We start from the raw sequence: 17,550 nt of genomic DNA, 5'->3' as shown, positions 1-17,550 counted from the left end.
TCCATTCGGACATGGCCAAAATACAGCCGACTTCCATGGAACCCACTCAATCGCGAGAAACATGGACTTTTCCATACATATCTTGGAAAACTCATCAGCAACACCCTGTTGCTCAGGTTTTATAGAACCGTTGGCGGCTATCGAACTTTAAGACTGAGTGTCGGTTAACCAATTTATCCTTTGTTTTTCAAGAATGTGCAAGATTGAAAGCAGTACTCTATACACTGCAACTAATTCCCGTCATGTACTTTTGACACTCATTCGAGGACCTCGTAGCATCCGTAACCTACACAGCTAGCGTCTGAATAAACGATCTTTGAACATATTCTTACCATTTAGTAAATGCATGTTAGCTTGCCAAAACTTCAACTGTTCGATGCTTTCAGCAGACAATTGAACGAATATATGACTACCAATTAAGAGTGTTGAAAACGTCTTCACTCAAATTACGGGTCGTGATTTGGGAAACGTGACCTATGACAACGGACATAGATATTAACTGGCCATTTAAACTGGCACCTTTTCTGACGTGTATATTCCTATGATGTTGGACAGATTATAACATATTTGATATCGTGTTATATTTTCTTATTTAATCGCCGATCAGGAATATACAAATCCCCAAACATTGAGTTCAATAAGACCCCCAACAATTTTAATTCTTGAACTGGCACCCCGATATATTTCCTACCAAATCCAGACTTCAACTGATCACCTTTAACTTGTTGTCCCATACTCAATACTTTATCATCATTATAGTAACACCCAAATCCGTCATCAAGGAACACGGACACAATTTTCCTTATCCCCTCTTTTTGCTAACTAACAGGTGTTACCATGGAAAAAAATGTTACTTTCGCTTGACAATCCAAACGGAAGAACAAAAACTAAAAACCAGTCCAAGAGAGCCTCAGAAATTCTGAGTGTGGCCTATAAAATCTCTATAAAATGATACGTGCTAGTCAAATCAAATTTTATTGTGTAATAACCTTTGCGCAGAAATGAGACATATTCGTACTTAACCGACTACTGCCAGAGATGTTTATTCACATCTCTGAATTCAACTAGGACACTTCGATCAAATTTATATCTAAAAGGTTCTGAATCGCCTCAGTTAAAAATCAGGCTCCAAAATAGCAGATTTTTTTATAGTTAATGAATGATTGAAAATGTTTCAAATAGAAGGAAATTTTATACCCATTCTCTAATAATATAAAATCATAACAACCAATATCTCGCCATAATTTAACATGTTTAATCATTCTGCCCCTAGCAATAGTGTTTTTAACCTTGTTCGTATTCAAAGAATTCGTGAGTAAATGTGTCAAAGTCATAATTATACTCACTTTTCAATACAGAAGAACTACCGGATCTCTCAATTTCGGACTGCTGATCTGTCCCCGGACGTAAATGTGGCGGTTGGTGGAGTTCTTGTAGTGTAGGGACAGTTTTTGAACAGGGTTGTTTTCAACCCTGTTCAGTGTAGCCACAAACTCGACACTCACAACATAAATGTCTATTAATAGTAACACTTGTCGTCTGCCTATATACCACCAAATATATAGTGAAAATATATGAGAAAGTGCAGACTATATAAATTGCAAGCTATGTTTCCAATAACCGAGCTAGATTTGACAAAGCAAGAAGCAATCATAACGCAATATCTATTTTAATCATTTAATTTGTTGAACTGAAATAAAGATAATATTAAAGTAATATAATTTATGTTTGTATTGTACCGACAGGGTGGATAGCCACGAGGGGCTACGTCAGGCTTGGAAACGATAGGAAGATAATGCAGTTCATTAACCGGATATAGTGTTATTGTGTGAGTCGGTATCACGCGGCACCATACGATACTTTTTGCTTCCGATTGAGGAAAATTTGAGTGCGCAGCCTTGCAATGATGACGTTTTCGAACCCCACGTTCTGCTGTTTCTACCAAGATACACGAACGACTCTTCGTTTCGGCTGGACATGTACGTCCGCTATTCACTTGACTTAGGTCATAGCATTGCTGTCGTTTTGCCTAGGCCAGAGTAATCAACGGATTTAATAGTGGAATATACAGTAACAAGCCCCGTTACCAAATACTCGTAACTCGTCTTGAATATTCGTTTTAAAGTTCTAACAGACACAAAGAGAGTGACTTTTAACGTACCGTACAGAATACCACAAACATACCACACGCTCATCAAAATGTTGGGGTTGTCGCCTTCAATTTCTCAGCTAGAGGGTCAATGGGTTTTAAACTAATTTTTGAACTATCAAAATCGCACTTGTCCCAACATTATTAGAAATATCAGTCTTATCGGTGCTTGCATGAACTGGAAGGCAATGTAGCCTGGTTGAACGTCTCTTGTATCTCGGCGAACAGAAAACACATGCGGACACACAATATATTAAAGAATGTGACTTAAAGGTTAAACATGTTTTAAACGGCACCTTGATTGTGTTGCTTGTGACCTGATAGTGTCAGATATATACAGGCAATGCAATTAACTAATTTATGTACAAATGGAATTTGCAATGTTTTCAACGGAATGAAATCTGCGATTATTTGTACGTGGTACGTTTAAAAAGTTTGTAAAAAATACAAATAACTATGTAGATATTCAATAAACCGTCATATTCTAAAATTACTTTTACCGAAATGTTTAAATGCAGCTGATTTGAGATGTAAACCATTTACATTTCTTTTTCTACGTCTTACTTTAAGCATTCTCAAGTAATAGTCCTACAAATAAATTTCAGTGGATTGAAAAACAGGTTCTATATTATTCATTTTTTCAAAACTGTATCGAATTTGGACACAATTTACATTTGTACACGATCTGAAAGTATAGCTATTTAAGAACTTATAAATAATTACAATATTCATTGGAAAGTCAACCCCGAGCTTGTCTTCTGTTTTATAAGTGCTTGTCAAATACACCATCACCAAAGTCTGCAGTATTATCGGGTTGTGGTACTCCACGAACTTATTTTCGATGTCGAATGTGCTTGTCAAATACACGATCACCAACGTCTGCAGTATCATCGGATTGTGGTACCCCTCGAACTTGTCTTCGGTCTCGAATGTACTTGTCAAATACGCCATGAACCAAGTGTGCAGTGTTCTCGGGTAGTGGTTGTTTCCCTGGAACGTATCTTCGGTTTTGAATGTGTTTGTCAAATACACCATCAATGATGTCTGCAGTGTCCTCGGGTTGTGGCTGTTCTCCACGAACTTGTCTTCGATTTCGAATGAGCTTTTCGAATACAACATCAATGAAGTCTGCATTTTTATCCGGTTGTGGTTGTTCTCCACGAACTAGTCTTCGATTTCGAATGAGCTTTTCAAGTACACCATCTATCGGGTCTGTCGTGTCCTCGGGTTGTGGTTGTTCTCCATGAACTAGTCTTCGATTTCGAATGAGCTTTTCAAGTACACCATCTATCGGGTGTGTCGTGTCCTCGGGTTGTGGTTGTTCTCCACGAACTAGTCTTCGATTTCGAATGAGCTTTTCAAGTACACCATCTATCGGGTGTGTCGTGTCCTCGGGTTGTGGTTGTTCTCCACGAACTTGTCTTCGGTTTCGAATGTGCTTGACAGGGACACCATCAATCAAGTCTACGGATTCCTCGGGATGTGGTTGTTCCCCGCGAACATATCTTCGATTTCGAATGTGCTTGTCAAATACACCATCAATTAAGTGTGCAGTATACTCGGGTTGTGGTTGTTCCCCGCGAGTATCTCTTCGATTTCGAATGGGAATGTCAAATACGTTGTCTGTTAACTGAAACGGGGCTTCAACAGCTATTTGCTTTTCATTTTCGGCATAAGATGGCTGCCAGCAGAGAGCTAAAGCAGAATGAAATAATAACATAATAAAATTACATTCATGACCGATACAATCCTATGATTCGAAATTGCAGATGCCGCGTGATGTCATGTTATGCTAGATCGTTGGTAGGAGTCACCCCTTTCATAAATCTAAATAAAAAAATATTTAAGGTTAAATGTCGCTAAATTTCTACACGTCATATGACACCAAAGCAGGAGTTCATTCTAATCAAACTACTATGTTCACCGACGGGCGATATTCATCGGCTTAAAACGTTCAGGAATGTGTTTATTTTTTACTACTTCAACAAAATCAAATTGACAATATTCCAAATAAAATGAAAATTGCATTTTTGCATTATCGTAAACTGAATTTCAACTCACCCTGTATGATGATAACAAGTGTTAAAATAAAAATTTGATGCATCGTGGTTTTTAATGTCACAGTTAATATATCACGGAACTTTGCGCTCTGACTTAATCAGCACTGATATTTATACTGTGGGTAATGAAGCTGAGACGGCTTACGCCAGAAATATGTTGTTTAATTAATTATGCATCAACGCGCTCAATCACCATTCGGAACTCTTTCATCCAAATCAATCTCGGAGGTGTGCCGGTAGATCGGTATATGTAGTTCGTAAAATTTTAAATAATAGTATCACTAAATTGTAGTGTTTTATGTGTATATTGTTTTATGTGGCCGATGTGTTACTTTCGGCTCACTCCCCTGTTTCATTGGTATTTGTTATCCAATAAAGCCATATCATGTTATGTTTATGTCGAGCTTCAGAAGACTGTTTGAAAACCTACCTACTCGGAAGATAAAAAAACACCCTCTTACTTAAATTGTTTTAAAACTGAATGTCGTTTGTAAATGAACAAAACTTAACGTTTGTTACTAGTATAAGCTATCGTGTTTCAAGCACTAGCTTGCTCTCGTTTGGGTGAAGAATCTATTCATTACAAAAGAAAAAAACAAAAACAATTAAGGCTATAATTGTTTATGTTTATCATTTTGTTCATATCTGAGGCCGAATTGTTTACACGAACTTGACCGAATCATGCACCTTACGCGCAACTAATATTAAAAAGACGCTCGGCAACATCATCAGAACTTTTTTCAACAAATCTCTCGCCCCCCATCTTAATAATTTCATAATATGAAAAGTAGAACACCCAACTAGTATCGAAATTAACGTGTACTGAATCAGGATAAGTACTTGTACGTACCGGTGTTTTCATTTTGGAATACTGGCGGCCAGGTACCTCGCGACTGTGTCGTTTAAAGTTTTTAGCGCTTTGATTTTAATTGTCAAAGTCTATAATTTAATCAAAGCGCTAAAAGCGTTGGCAGGCTTTTGGCCTGCTACGTTTTGTGAGTTTAATCATGGAGTCGCATAGAGCGGAAAGTGTATGAAAAATTCTGAGTTTGTCTCAATAACTTCAGCCCAGATTCATGAGCTTGTTACATATGCATTTATAAACCATTGATATAAATATGTTCATTTTGTTCACGAGTAACATAGGTTAAAGGAAATATTAAGCCATATTAATTCATATAGGGAGTAAATAGTTGGGTGATTCGAACCAGAGTTTGCATGAAGATCCCGTCATTGTAGAAAGAGACCTTAAACATAAACTTTATAATTATGTCTAATGAATTTTGTTGGATGCATTTGGTTCAGCGGGTATACCCTTTTAGTATTAAAAAATACGACTCAAATTTGAAAGGTATAGTAGATTTTACTAAAAATAATGCCAAAATGCTTCATCCATGGCACAGTGCAGTGTTTCTTAAATCAAAGTTCCAGATGCCATACGCAATTGAGTGTTCCTCCATACATATGTTATTATTTGGGTATCCCACATTTCCAATTAGTTTTTAAAGTGACTGTGCGAAGGAATCTATGAGCATGTATATATCATCTTAAAATGTACATGTTAATTTGTTTTAAAAATAACATGACCTCACAAATAAAACGTAGCAGGCCGGAAGCCTTTCAACGCCTTAAGCCGTACATTAGCATGGCAACAGTTAAGTTGAGTACGGTAGAAAGCGGTATTTATCATTAAACAAGTAACCTTAAAACTTACAACAAATAAACAAAATGTCAAACGTATTTACGAGCAACGGTTGCATCAACCATTTGGTATGCATAAAAACTGATGTATGTGTACTTGCTTATCTTCAAATCCACGTAAAAAGCGACATATTGACGACGAAGATACATCGAGAGTGCCATATTGTTTACTACGGCTAAATGAATGGTAAAACATAACAGGATAAATTATTTTGTTTTAAGAGCTTAAATCCTAGACATTTATATAACTTTAGGAATGCATTACAAACTGAAGTGAACATCTGACGTTTGAAAAATAAATATTTCTTGCAGTTATGACCTTATAACTATTTTTGTTCAAAATTTAAATTTCGAATATATTTTATCGACAAAGAAATTAGTAACATCAGTATTTGCTTTCCAAAAAGGCATTTCGTTAAAATTGATTGAGGATAAAAACTAAAGTATTATTCCATAACCGAAGGTTATGGGTTAGGGTTAGTTTGTTGCACACATGGACGCACAACACGCACACAAAAACGCACATGTGCACACACTCTAAAAAAAAAATCTGATATCAAAATATGGCTTTATCTTTAGGTCGTCTTATTTAATAACATATTTCTTCTTTCAAACTACATGTACTCTTTGTTTGATTTTTCAACTCATAACTGATGATATAAGTATATCAGAGACTATTGCTGTTGTTGTTCCTATTTGATCATAGTTAAAAAAGCATGTGCAAAAATGTATGTAAGTGCACAAATTTGATTGATGGAAATTATTAATGATGACTTACATGCGTTTCTATGGACATGTGTTGCATACTTTGAACATTATTTTGATGTAATCTACAGATTACACTGTTCGCGACATGAGATTTTTTCTGTATGTACGTGCCACAGGTTGACACTAAATCCGTAATAATTACGTTCACAGAGCTCTGTGTGATTATGCTTATTAATTATTCGACTTCCTTGATAAATAGAGATGAACATAAAATACCATCAAGGTTTTGATCTGCCAATGAATTAACATGGTATTACAGAAATATCGGTCTATTATTAATGAATAATAATGAATGACTGTTTCCTTTGTTTGACATCAAACCGATTTCAAACGGGGGTATGCGCGCACCAAGGAATGTCCGGACCAGTTCTGTTTGAGTGTGTGGCCGATCCCCTTATGTATGACACCTTTGTCCGACCTCAAGCCGGTTTCAAAAGCGTTTTGATTTGGGAACAGCCGGGTGATAGGCCCCAGAAAGGCATTTTGGAACACCCTTTTACACGCATGTGTGCCTCCCGTGTGTGCCCAGACTGGTTCCAATCGAGTCAGATAACTTATAAATATATATATAAACTGTATTTTCCGTTGTTTAATTTACACATTAGAAATCAGCAAATAATACCCTTTTAAAAGAAACCAAAACTATATGAAGTCACCACGCATCAAAGTATACAAATGTGTAAAAGAAATAACTGATGAAACATCAGAAAATGTAAAATCATTTGTTCGGCAATATTAGAACAAACTGGTAAACACAATATGCATAGCAAAATTACACAATTACAATTACAAACAAAACCTTGATCTTGAATCTCAAACATATCTAATGATCAAAACATTTTGGATAATATTAATATCAGTTTAATGCATTTCGATTCAAAAATATACAGATTGTAATATTTTATGCGCATTGAATGCAATATGTCGGTGAGAAGGCATCAGTTAAGTTTATGGTCCTACTACATGTACTATATAAAAAAATAAGGACCTTTTATTGCTCATTGTAAAGGCGAAGTTGACGGGGAATATGATATATGTTTTCTTCTCTCCATAACTTTATGTTTTAGGGAGTAATTTCAACAATAAAAGAAACAGTATTCTGTGGTTGGTCAACTCAATTAAAAACTGTGCTATGCTTCTAAAAAAGGAGAATCTATGCCTTATTTTCCAGATGTTATAGTCCTTATTACATGTCACAAAAAAATTGTTAGTCTACCATATATATTCATATATTTACCTCTTCTTTTCAAAACATTCAGTTGCCTGGAAGCTTTTCTACATTTTCTTGATACATGTGTACATGTGAATTTAACTTAACAATAAGTCTAAATTAACACCAAGCAACTTCTCCTCGTCATCATATGAAATTTCTTTATTATGGAATTTTAATTTAATTTTCCGCTGATGTGATTCTTGCCAAGAGATATCTCCTTGAATTTCTAGGGGTTTGCCTGTGTCTAAGTGTTAGAAAACCGGTCTATAAGGGTTTTACGCTATTATCATAGTTTCTTATGTACTTAAATAGTAAATATGTCAAATAGGGACTTCAACAAGAAAGAGTGTTGTCTGCACTATTGTTTAACTGACTCCTGTTAATGAAGTAAAACATATAATCGATAAAATTATTAAAAAGTATCAGTCCGATTATTGCGCCCTGTAGAACACCTTTAACAAATAATGTTTTGATTATCACTACATACCTTTCCAATGTCAACACATTGCTTTCTGTTAGAAAGATAACTTTTGAGAAGTTCATACTGTTCAGAAATGCCACAATTTCTTTTTACACGTATTTAACAATAAATCCTGAGGTAAGCAGCCAAAGGCCTTGGAGAGGAGCATCAGCAGCTAGTGGTGGGGAATCATCCATGTATCAGTGGCGCTGGGGATCGTGAAGCAAAGCGAAGTTGATGTTGTTATATTAATGTGATAGATGGGGATTCTTTTGGTGGCCTGTAACCTATATATGTGGACGGTTTACAATGTCAGAAATCTTTACATTTAACTACGCTGCGAGTAGATAATAATAATTTCAATTTAGCAGCTAAGTTACTGTTCAAAATTAATGACTTTACTCTTGGGAATCTTAAATATTCATGCAACAAAAGCACTTCACTGCACTTCACTGCCAATCAATTTAAAATTAGATATATACAAAATATACATTAAAACACGTCCATTAATGTATGCTATTATTAAGAATTTTACGAACTTCTTCTACAGAGTACCGGCAGTTGTTTGCGATGGAGAATTGCAGAGATGTTCCGAATAAGCAAAAAGGCTATTGATTGTACAAATTTAAAGCTTTAAAGTATCATGATGTCTCTTTGTTAAGTTTGCATCATCAAGTCTTCAGAACGTGAAGGCGGATATTGATAATATATAGTGTAGCATTGGTGATTCTAGGCTTTTTACTCAGAATGTGAATGATTGTATTCAGAGTATATATTGTTACACTGATGGTTTAGGCTATAAAGAGAGTACCAGTGACAGTTAAGCTATTTACAGGCACACAAAACGTGAAAGTGGGTATGGACAGTATTGAGTATTAAGTGACAGAAGTATTATTTACAGTCCCTCAGAACGTGAAAGTGGATATTGACAGTTTATTGTAACATTGATGGTTAGGATATATACAGTCACTCAGAACGTGAAAGTGGGTATTGACAGTATTGATAGAGTTCCAATAAACGTAAGGCAATTTTCAGTATTACAATGTAAAATTTTGTAACGAGCCGATTTGAATTATTAAATGCTTCTCTATTTATGCACCAGTCAATTGTAACCACGCCCTTCCCCAAGGTCCGGGGAATAGCGGGGACTTTTAGTCCATCCAATCCCGGGTAAAATCACCGCCCTGTGGGAACAAACTGCTGGTAAAATTCCCGCAAATGTTCCCGCACCCTGGGATACCTAGGTAAGGCCCATTCCCCGCTATTTTCGGTGCGAAAACAAAACCACCGCATTCACTCGGCACTGCTGGCTATCTGAAAGGTAACACGGTCCATTTTCCCCGCTTACTGTATTCTCCTCTGTAAAGGCTATATTCTCTTGTAATTTGATACATTTGGCGGCAGACAACAATTTCGTCGACTCAAGATCAGTATACTTTTAAAGAGTTAAAATCGGTATTCTAAATAGCCCTTACTAAGCAAAAAGGCTATTGAGTATACAGATTTAAGGCTTACAAGTATCGCACTTTCGGTTTGGTAGTGCACATAGCATCAAGTTTAAACATGAAAGTTGATATTGACAGTATATTGTGACATTGGGGGTTAGGCTGTTTACTCAGAACGTGACAGTTTGTATTTACCTTCGCTATGAGTCTGTTGCGAAGTTGCAAACGAATTTTCAATTCTTTTTTATTCCAAATATCAGTTGCACTCTTGGTATTACTCGTCTGTATTTATTTCTATAATGTTGGAAGCACACCGAATATAACAGCTTTGCTAAAAAGTGAAATCACTAAAACGAAAGTCAAGAAAACAAGTTTTGTTGTTAGTGATGGCGACGGTGATCTGCTTTCGGTTTTAGAAAAAGACCAAGTGAATATCATGATAACTTTTACAAATGCAAAACAAAATGGTAATCTTCAGAACAAGTTTAGAACCACTGTGAGGTCCCTGTTTCACTTTACGTCCAAGCCTGTGAACCTGTTTATTCTTGGAGATGAACACAGTGAAGCCATTGCCAAGGACATTCTGGCTGAAGTCACTCAGCCTGGCAAATATGTGGTAGTTACATCTTTAATCTACTTAGTTTGGTGTTTATTGTTGCTTTAAATTAATATTGTACTTATAATGCCACAACTCAACTGGAAATTCCATGCATCCATCCCCCGCCAGCTTTAATTTAATTTCAAAAACAGAAATAAGTTATTTTCAAATACATATATATCACACCTCCATTATGCAACACGGTTGGTCCTGGACTGGTCACAAAGTGCCCCCAAATATTTTCCATATTGGGTCACTAATCTTTATTCAATGTACATGTATAGTACCAAAATGGCTATTTCCGATCAGTTATTAAATCATTTCCATTAAAAAACCAATGAAACAGTTTGTTGACGCATCATGATATATACATAACAGGGTATGAAGATGACCCGATATGGGATATACACATGTACATGTATACAGGGAGCAGGAAACCGTACGGGTTCCTTTCCCCTTTATATCCCATATCAGGTCACTTACGTGTGTACTAATGGTAACCGTGTAACTTACAAATTTATAATATTAACTCTTGACTATAATACAGTTAGTTATTAAAGTACAGACTTTTTTTAAGTTGTCTTCATTGCTGACTGCAATTTTTTATACCTTATATTAGATTTTAAATTTAGTTTATATTATTTTCCTGAGGAAACATTTAGCCAAAGAGACAAGGAAAAATTGGGACCAATGGTGGGGTTTTAAAATTGTTGTGCTGCATTCATAATTGAATTGACAGCAGTGAGCATGGACGCTTTGAGTCTGCTAAAAATACTAAAAATATTAATATTTAGGCTCATGGGCATCTACTTTTTTGGACTAAGGCAGATCCATGATTTTGTGTTGGAAGTTTGGGAGCAATAATTCAGGAGTTAAACTTTTTATGTGCACCTACTCATACATGAAAACTTACACATGGTTTAAATGTGGTTTTGGGGGGGGGGGGGTATTGCTAGTGTAAAACGGTGCATTCTGTGATAATCTTATCATTTTTAGCTGGACTAATCACAGAATAAGGAGCTTTACTACGCAACTGAGTCCAGTTTAAGGGCTAGTTGGCAATACAAATTATGGCCCCTGATTGCATTAGGAACTTGGGTCTTAGGGCACATTGTGTCTAAGTTTTAGGACAAGTTGGGATTTTTACTAATAACTTCTATACAATTCATTCACTTGACTAATCTTGTTTACCTTTTAATTTGATGTTTTTTTATTGCTTTCGATAGGGCCAGGCACATTTTACAACATTATTGTATGCATTTTTAAGACAAAGCTGCGTATAGTCGTGCGCTGTCGTACAACAGCTGTTGTTTATCTGATATTAATATAAAAGGGGGCACATGAATCCATTTAGCCTTGTCAAGAGGCTGTGATAATTGATATGAATAAATCGTGGTATGTATCTATTGGATTAAGTAAGACTTTTTCTAACAATCAATAAATTTGAAGAAAAAAAATATTTTGCATTGCGATATATTTTTAACAATCATTGATGTCTCCCAGATATGTGTCAGTATTACACAGAGTTGAAAAACAGTATATCTGTGATTGATAAACTCAGACTGAAGACCATTATGCACAGATCCAGACTATACAGCCGAGATCCTTGTCAGATCTTCTGAACTGGGATGGGGTTTTTTTTTTTAAAGATCCGGGTTATTTTCAATCTTGGCAGTATTGTCCACTTACCTAGGACATTTTATCTTTAAGAGATACAGGGTTCGCTGTATGTGCTGTATCATCAGTTGGTGATTTTCTGTATCGTTGGTGATATGAGAAAATGAAATTCTAAAGAAAAAATAGTAAAATACATGTTCCTTAAAGCTGCACTCTCACAGATTTACTGTTTTGACAACTTTTTATGTTTATCTTGGAATGAGCCCATTTTTGGGTTAATGTCTGGGAACCAGTGATACAAGATCAAAAATGCTGACAAAAGATCAGATTGCAGTTTTTATATTTACTTTCAAAATTTATGGCTTAAAGCGTTACTAATGCTTTAAGAAGAATGATATTTTTGGCAGTTTTCCAAACAATTGTGATGTGTTCTATTGTGAGTTAGATGATATGACGGAATTGAAGGCATTGATTCTAAGACAAAAACTTTAAAAAAATGTCAAAAATGTCAATCTGTGAGAGTGCAGCTTTAAGATTTGGATAATTTCAGTGTATATTTTTAGTGCATTCTTTACTATAGTAATGGTGAATTAATTTTTTGTGTTCTTTTTCAGCTAAAGCATCTTGAGATTGCCAGCCTAGTGAAGACGGTACATGAAATTGTCTCGGAGATGCAGAAGTACTTCAGCTACAAACCTGGCGCTTACTTTAGTGACTCACTCTTCTTCCTCTCCATAGTGGTCCATCAGGTTATTCCGGACCTTCACAGAGTGATCATGATAGACTGTGACCTTAAATTTAATGCGGATATTTTAGAGCTGTACAATCATTTTGAAAAGTTTGATGAAAATAATGTCATGGGCATTGCACGAGATGCCCAACCGGTTTACAGACATAATCTGCACATGTACCGGAATAAGTTTAAAAACACAAGAGCTGGGGGACCACCACCAGATGGGCTTACAGGCTTCAACAGTGGAGTACTGCTACTAGATCTTGACAGAATGCGAAAGTCTCGGCTGTATAACTCACTTATAAATGCAGAAAGTATAAAAAACCTGACAGAAAAATATATGTTTAAAGGGCATCTCGGGGATCAAGACTTTTATGCTTTGATTTCTTTGGATCACGAAGAATTGTTCTACGTCCTTCCGTGCACTTGGAATAGACAGCTGTGCACGTGGTGGCGCGACCATGGTTACGCTGACGTGTTTGATCAGTACTTTAAATGTGAAGGCCATATCAATATCTACCATGGAAATTGTAACACAGAAATACCAAAACTTGATTGGGAAAGAAGCTCATGACAGGCAGCAGTTATCATCATTTAAAATGATCAAACTTCCGAATGTATAGACTAACAACGTTTGGTGTTTGCACTTTTGTGTGGGCTAATGACAATCAAGGTTTTTTCAAATTTTCTGTACCTCCATATCATGTAGACCAGATTTTATGGTGAATAAAAGGCGGAGGCATTTATTTTCATAGAGCGTATTTTGTCAATCTACATGATTTGTTCAAGATGTCTATTTTTCATAGATTACTATACCCCGTGCTTTTCCATTTTTGTACAAACGTCAATCCATTTTATTCACTTTTATAACATATTTACAAGGCTGCTACAATTTACCATTGCCTGCCACGCATTTATGAAACCAACGCCAGGCACTAATTTCTCGAAACTTCTTAAGTTTCTTATAACAAGAATTAAGCTAAGCTCACTATCTTTGAATGTCTTTAATTTGTTATATCAACTTCTTTAAGCTTTTTTAGACTTTAAATAGTAATTAGCTCTATAATAAACACAATAAACCCTCTTTTAATTATCAAAATCAAATTTAAGTATGCATTTTGGCTAATTGAAATAAGCTACTTCAGCCTGTTAACCTTAAGAAGTTTCGAGGAATTGGTGCCAGCAGGGCGATTTAACTTAAGCCCCAAATTACCAGCAGCCAATTGTATAAACGTGGATAAGTCCTAACCAGCGGTTTTATCTAACCAACTTTATACAATTGGCTGCAGGTGACTACATGAAGGGCACAGCTAGAGGGTCATCTTTAAGTGCACTTGCACCATTTTCTGTATATCAACAAAATGAACTCTATCATACACATAAATTATGAAATTTTTGTGCCGTGGCAAGTTTCTTATTTACCTATTTTTGTGACCTGCTGAACATAAAGCGAAAAATGTAGAGGGCCTGGTTTTGTTTGATGCTAAGTAATAAATATCATGAAATCATGATAATCCTATCATATGACATCATGTTTATGGCTTGTTCAATGTTACTCTTATGATAAATGACCAGGGCTGGTTATTCAATACTGGTCTTAATTGGATTTAAGTATGATGTAGCTAATCGGATTACCTGTTATTAATAAATCACCAATAGAATGAATGAAGTCAATGACCTGTGACCATATAATTAACTTAAGTTCAATACTGAATACCACTTCAGAACCTTTGAGTTACCCACCCCAAAATAGTAGAGATCATAAAATGTTGTAAGATGTCTCATGTTGGCCACAGGTATTGGTCTGTAAATCATACTGGTCCTAGATTTGGTCCCTGCTCTGTCAATGACAAGTTTTTAAATTCGGAACACCTTGGCCATTTCCATCGAAAACAACCTTGGATATGGATGGTTTACAATTTTAGAAATGTTAACAGTTTAACCACGCTGCAAGTAGATAGAGTAGTAATTTCAATAGAGCATATAAACTTAATGACTTTACTCTTGAGAATCTTAATTATTTATGCAATAATACACTTAACTGGCAATCAATTTAAACTTAGTAATAAACAATACATGTTAAAACATTTAATTTCATTATTTATAGTATTTGAAATCTTACGGACTACTACTAATTTACCGATGTTTTCGATGGAAAATGGCAGAGGTGCTCCGAATGAAGATTTGTTATCATGCACATAGGAATAGTAATTTAACACAAGCCAATTAAGGGTTTGATAGAATGTATTTCAAGATAACAAGAGAAAAAATAGTAAACTTTAATAAATGCACAACAAAATCTTATAATATTAAATAGTAAAATTTGTATTGACAATAACAAGAAATAGAAAATGTAACAAACATGAGATTCTTATATAAAAATATTAAGACAACCTTCAAAAATTAGTAATTATTAAATGCCAATACTATGTACGCCATAAATGAGTATTAGTGAAAATAAAATGGCTATACATAGAACATTGTAGTAAGTGTTACTTATATTTAATTTGTGTAAAAATTTTAGGATAATTCTTGTTAATAAACAGATCCCTCATAGTATTACAGTCCTCGGTAAAAAAGCTGTATAGCTAATAATACGCAATTCAATTTAACGTAAGTACATGCTTAAACCTAGAAATTTTATGCCCAAAATCTACACAAATTATAATCTCAGACATGAGCAAAAAAAAACACCACATGCACATGTAGCATGTGAACTTCTTCCTGTACGATTGATTTATTACGAACAAATTTGTTATTACACTAGACACTAGTCTTGTTTAATGAATATTATTTTACAGATAAGTCCAGTGTCAATACTATCAAAAGTAATTTAGTTTTTATTGAGACCAGAATGCTTTTAGTTGTTTCAGGATGGTTTTAGAAATCAGTTGCCATAGTAACATATTTTTTATTGATGAATGGTTTTTTTTTTTGTCATTGCACTTTTTGTTTTATCTTCTTCAAAAGTATGATTGTGTTTTTTTTAATTATTCGTAATAAAATGTGAAACATCATTTGACTTAATGGTTGATAAATACCTCAGTTTTGCAAGCAATTTCACAATATTGTTCATGTACCCTACCTAGTTAAGTGAAGATTGTCATAGCAACGCCAAAAGATGAAATATTCTGATTTTCTTTCCACTGATTTGCTCCTAAGAGAATATTGATTCAATTAAAAATTTAAATTGTCACTTAAATTGTGAATTTTCCACCTTTGGTGCCCTTTTTACAGGCGTTGTCACATATATGAGCTATTGTTATAAGTCTACAAAAATGGAGAGTGTACAATATTGCTTGCTGTATAGTATTCCAAACAGAAGTCACAACCAAGATGAAACAAGCACCAGAGTAAAGGTTAAACTATTTACTATAAACCTCTACATTCAGTATATAATATTGTTGTTGAAATTCTGTGGCATAAAATGATTGATAATTTATATCTTCTATAAAATAAAATGCAAAATATAAATGCTTAAAAGATCAAAAGATGATATATTGTGAGTTTGAAAATAAGTTCAGAGCATTTTAAACAAGACTGTTTTTCTTTTTACTGGAGTTTTACAAAACATTTAAAACACAAATGACAACTAGTAAAATTTAGGTTGATTATAGTTAATTATACACAAATGCTTAAACAAAGCTAACAATTAACTGATACAAAGTGACATAAATATTGCAAGATAAAAACATGACAAACTTATTGCAACTATTTTGAGTAGTGATAAACGATAAAATTTCATGCAGGAATATACAGTACCCATTCAATGGAAATCAGACATTATGCAATGTCCAACAGAATAGCATTAAAACAAATGCTCCTACACCCCCATCTAATAAAGCTAGGATATAAATACACTGGTATAATTAAACTTATTCAGTGGTTTATTTTTTCAACTGTTTAAATAGATGACAACCATGTGAATCACAATATAAATACCAAAAGGATGTAACAATAAAATTAACTTGTGTATATACATATATATACAAATATATCCAACTGTCTATCAAGTGTAGAATACATTATTAACATATATCTATGCAAATACTTACTGACATTTGCTGGTATTTAAAATATGTTGTGTTAAAGTATTATTAAAATCTAACACTACAATTTATAAAAATGGAATTCCACAACCCAAACTAATGTACATTATAAGAGACCATAGCTATGCATAGCAGTGAGCATGATTTAAGGTTGCAAGATTTCTGTATTTTTCAAGCAAATTTTAGTTAATATATAAGATTTTGCTCAAGTTTATGTTGTTGTGTCATACCAGTTTTATAAAAAAAATGCATACAAAATCATAACTTATGTGTGGTAAAGGATGTTTTAGCTCCATAAGGATTTTTAATATAGGCTGAAATACACATTGAGGCCATCATTATGAGCCAAAAATATTTAAGAAGACCCATGGTTAACAATTACAATATTCAGCTGTTTGGTCCAATGCAGTAAAGTCCAAATTGTCTCCCTTGTTAGAAGAAAAGCCATGTTTTCAATTCTTTGAGTATGCATAACAGTCATTGGTTTTTCATTGCAGTGGCTGAATGGTCCTCTTGATAACTGGAATGATATACAAAACCTTAACTTGGGTTGCTCTTTGTAAAATGACTAATTAAATGTGACTTGAGTAATCTTTTTGGATTTCTATATGCAGTAGTATCTGTATTTCTTTCATTTATGGCCATATTTAGGTTAGAGTTGCTTCCCTTGTTTGTGAATATGTCATTTGCTATCTCCCCGGGTTCACGTCCTCTCTCCTGGCAATCTGTAAAATACAGAAATTACACTTATTAAAGA

General features: G+C 34.6%; 2 protein-coding genes across 3 annotated transcripts in view; one reads left to right on the top strand and one right to left on the bottom strand.

Annotated features, from left to right (window-relative positions):
- Positions 1–9,879: 9,879 nt before the first annotated feature.
- LOC128246872 (xyloside xylosyltransferase 1-like) lies at positions 9,880–15,761 on the top strand. The gene is made up of 2 exons (XM_052965374.1): positions 9,880–10,412; positions 12,626–15,761. The coding sequence occupies exons 1-2, from the start codon at positions 9,999–10,001 to the stop codon at positions 13,316–13,318; spliced, it is 1,107 nt and encodes a 368-aa protein (XP_052821334.1). The 5' UTR covers positions 9,880–9,998; the 3' UTR covers positions 13,319–15,761.
- The window catches only part of LOC128246870 (anoctamin-7-like), a 49,578-nt gene continuing 47,704 nt past the window's right edge, over positions 15,677–17,550 (bottom strand). For both annotated transcript variants that reach the window (XM_052965371.1, XM_052965373.1), the window contains one exon: positions 15,677–17,518. In XM_052965371.1, coding sequence (XP_052821331.1) covers positions 17,483–17,518 — 36 coding nt within the window. In that variant the 3' untranslated portion in view covers positions 15,677–17,482. The remainder of the gene's footprint in view (positions 17,519–17,550) is intronic.

Source organism: Mya arenaria, chromosome 9 (genome assembly GCF_026914265.1).
Source record: "Mya arenaria isolate MELC-2E11 chromosome 9, ASM2691426v1".
Lineage (NCBI taxonomy): Eukaryota > Metazoa > Mollusca > Bivalvia > Myida > Myidae > Mya > Mya arenaria.
This window is presented reverse-complemented; position numbering and strand designations above follow the sequence as displayed.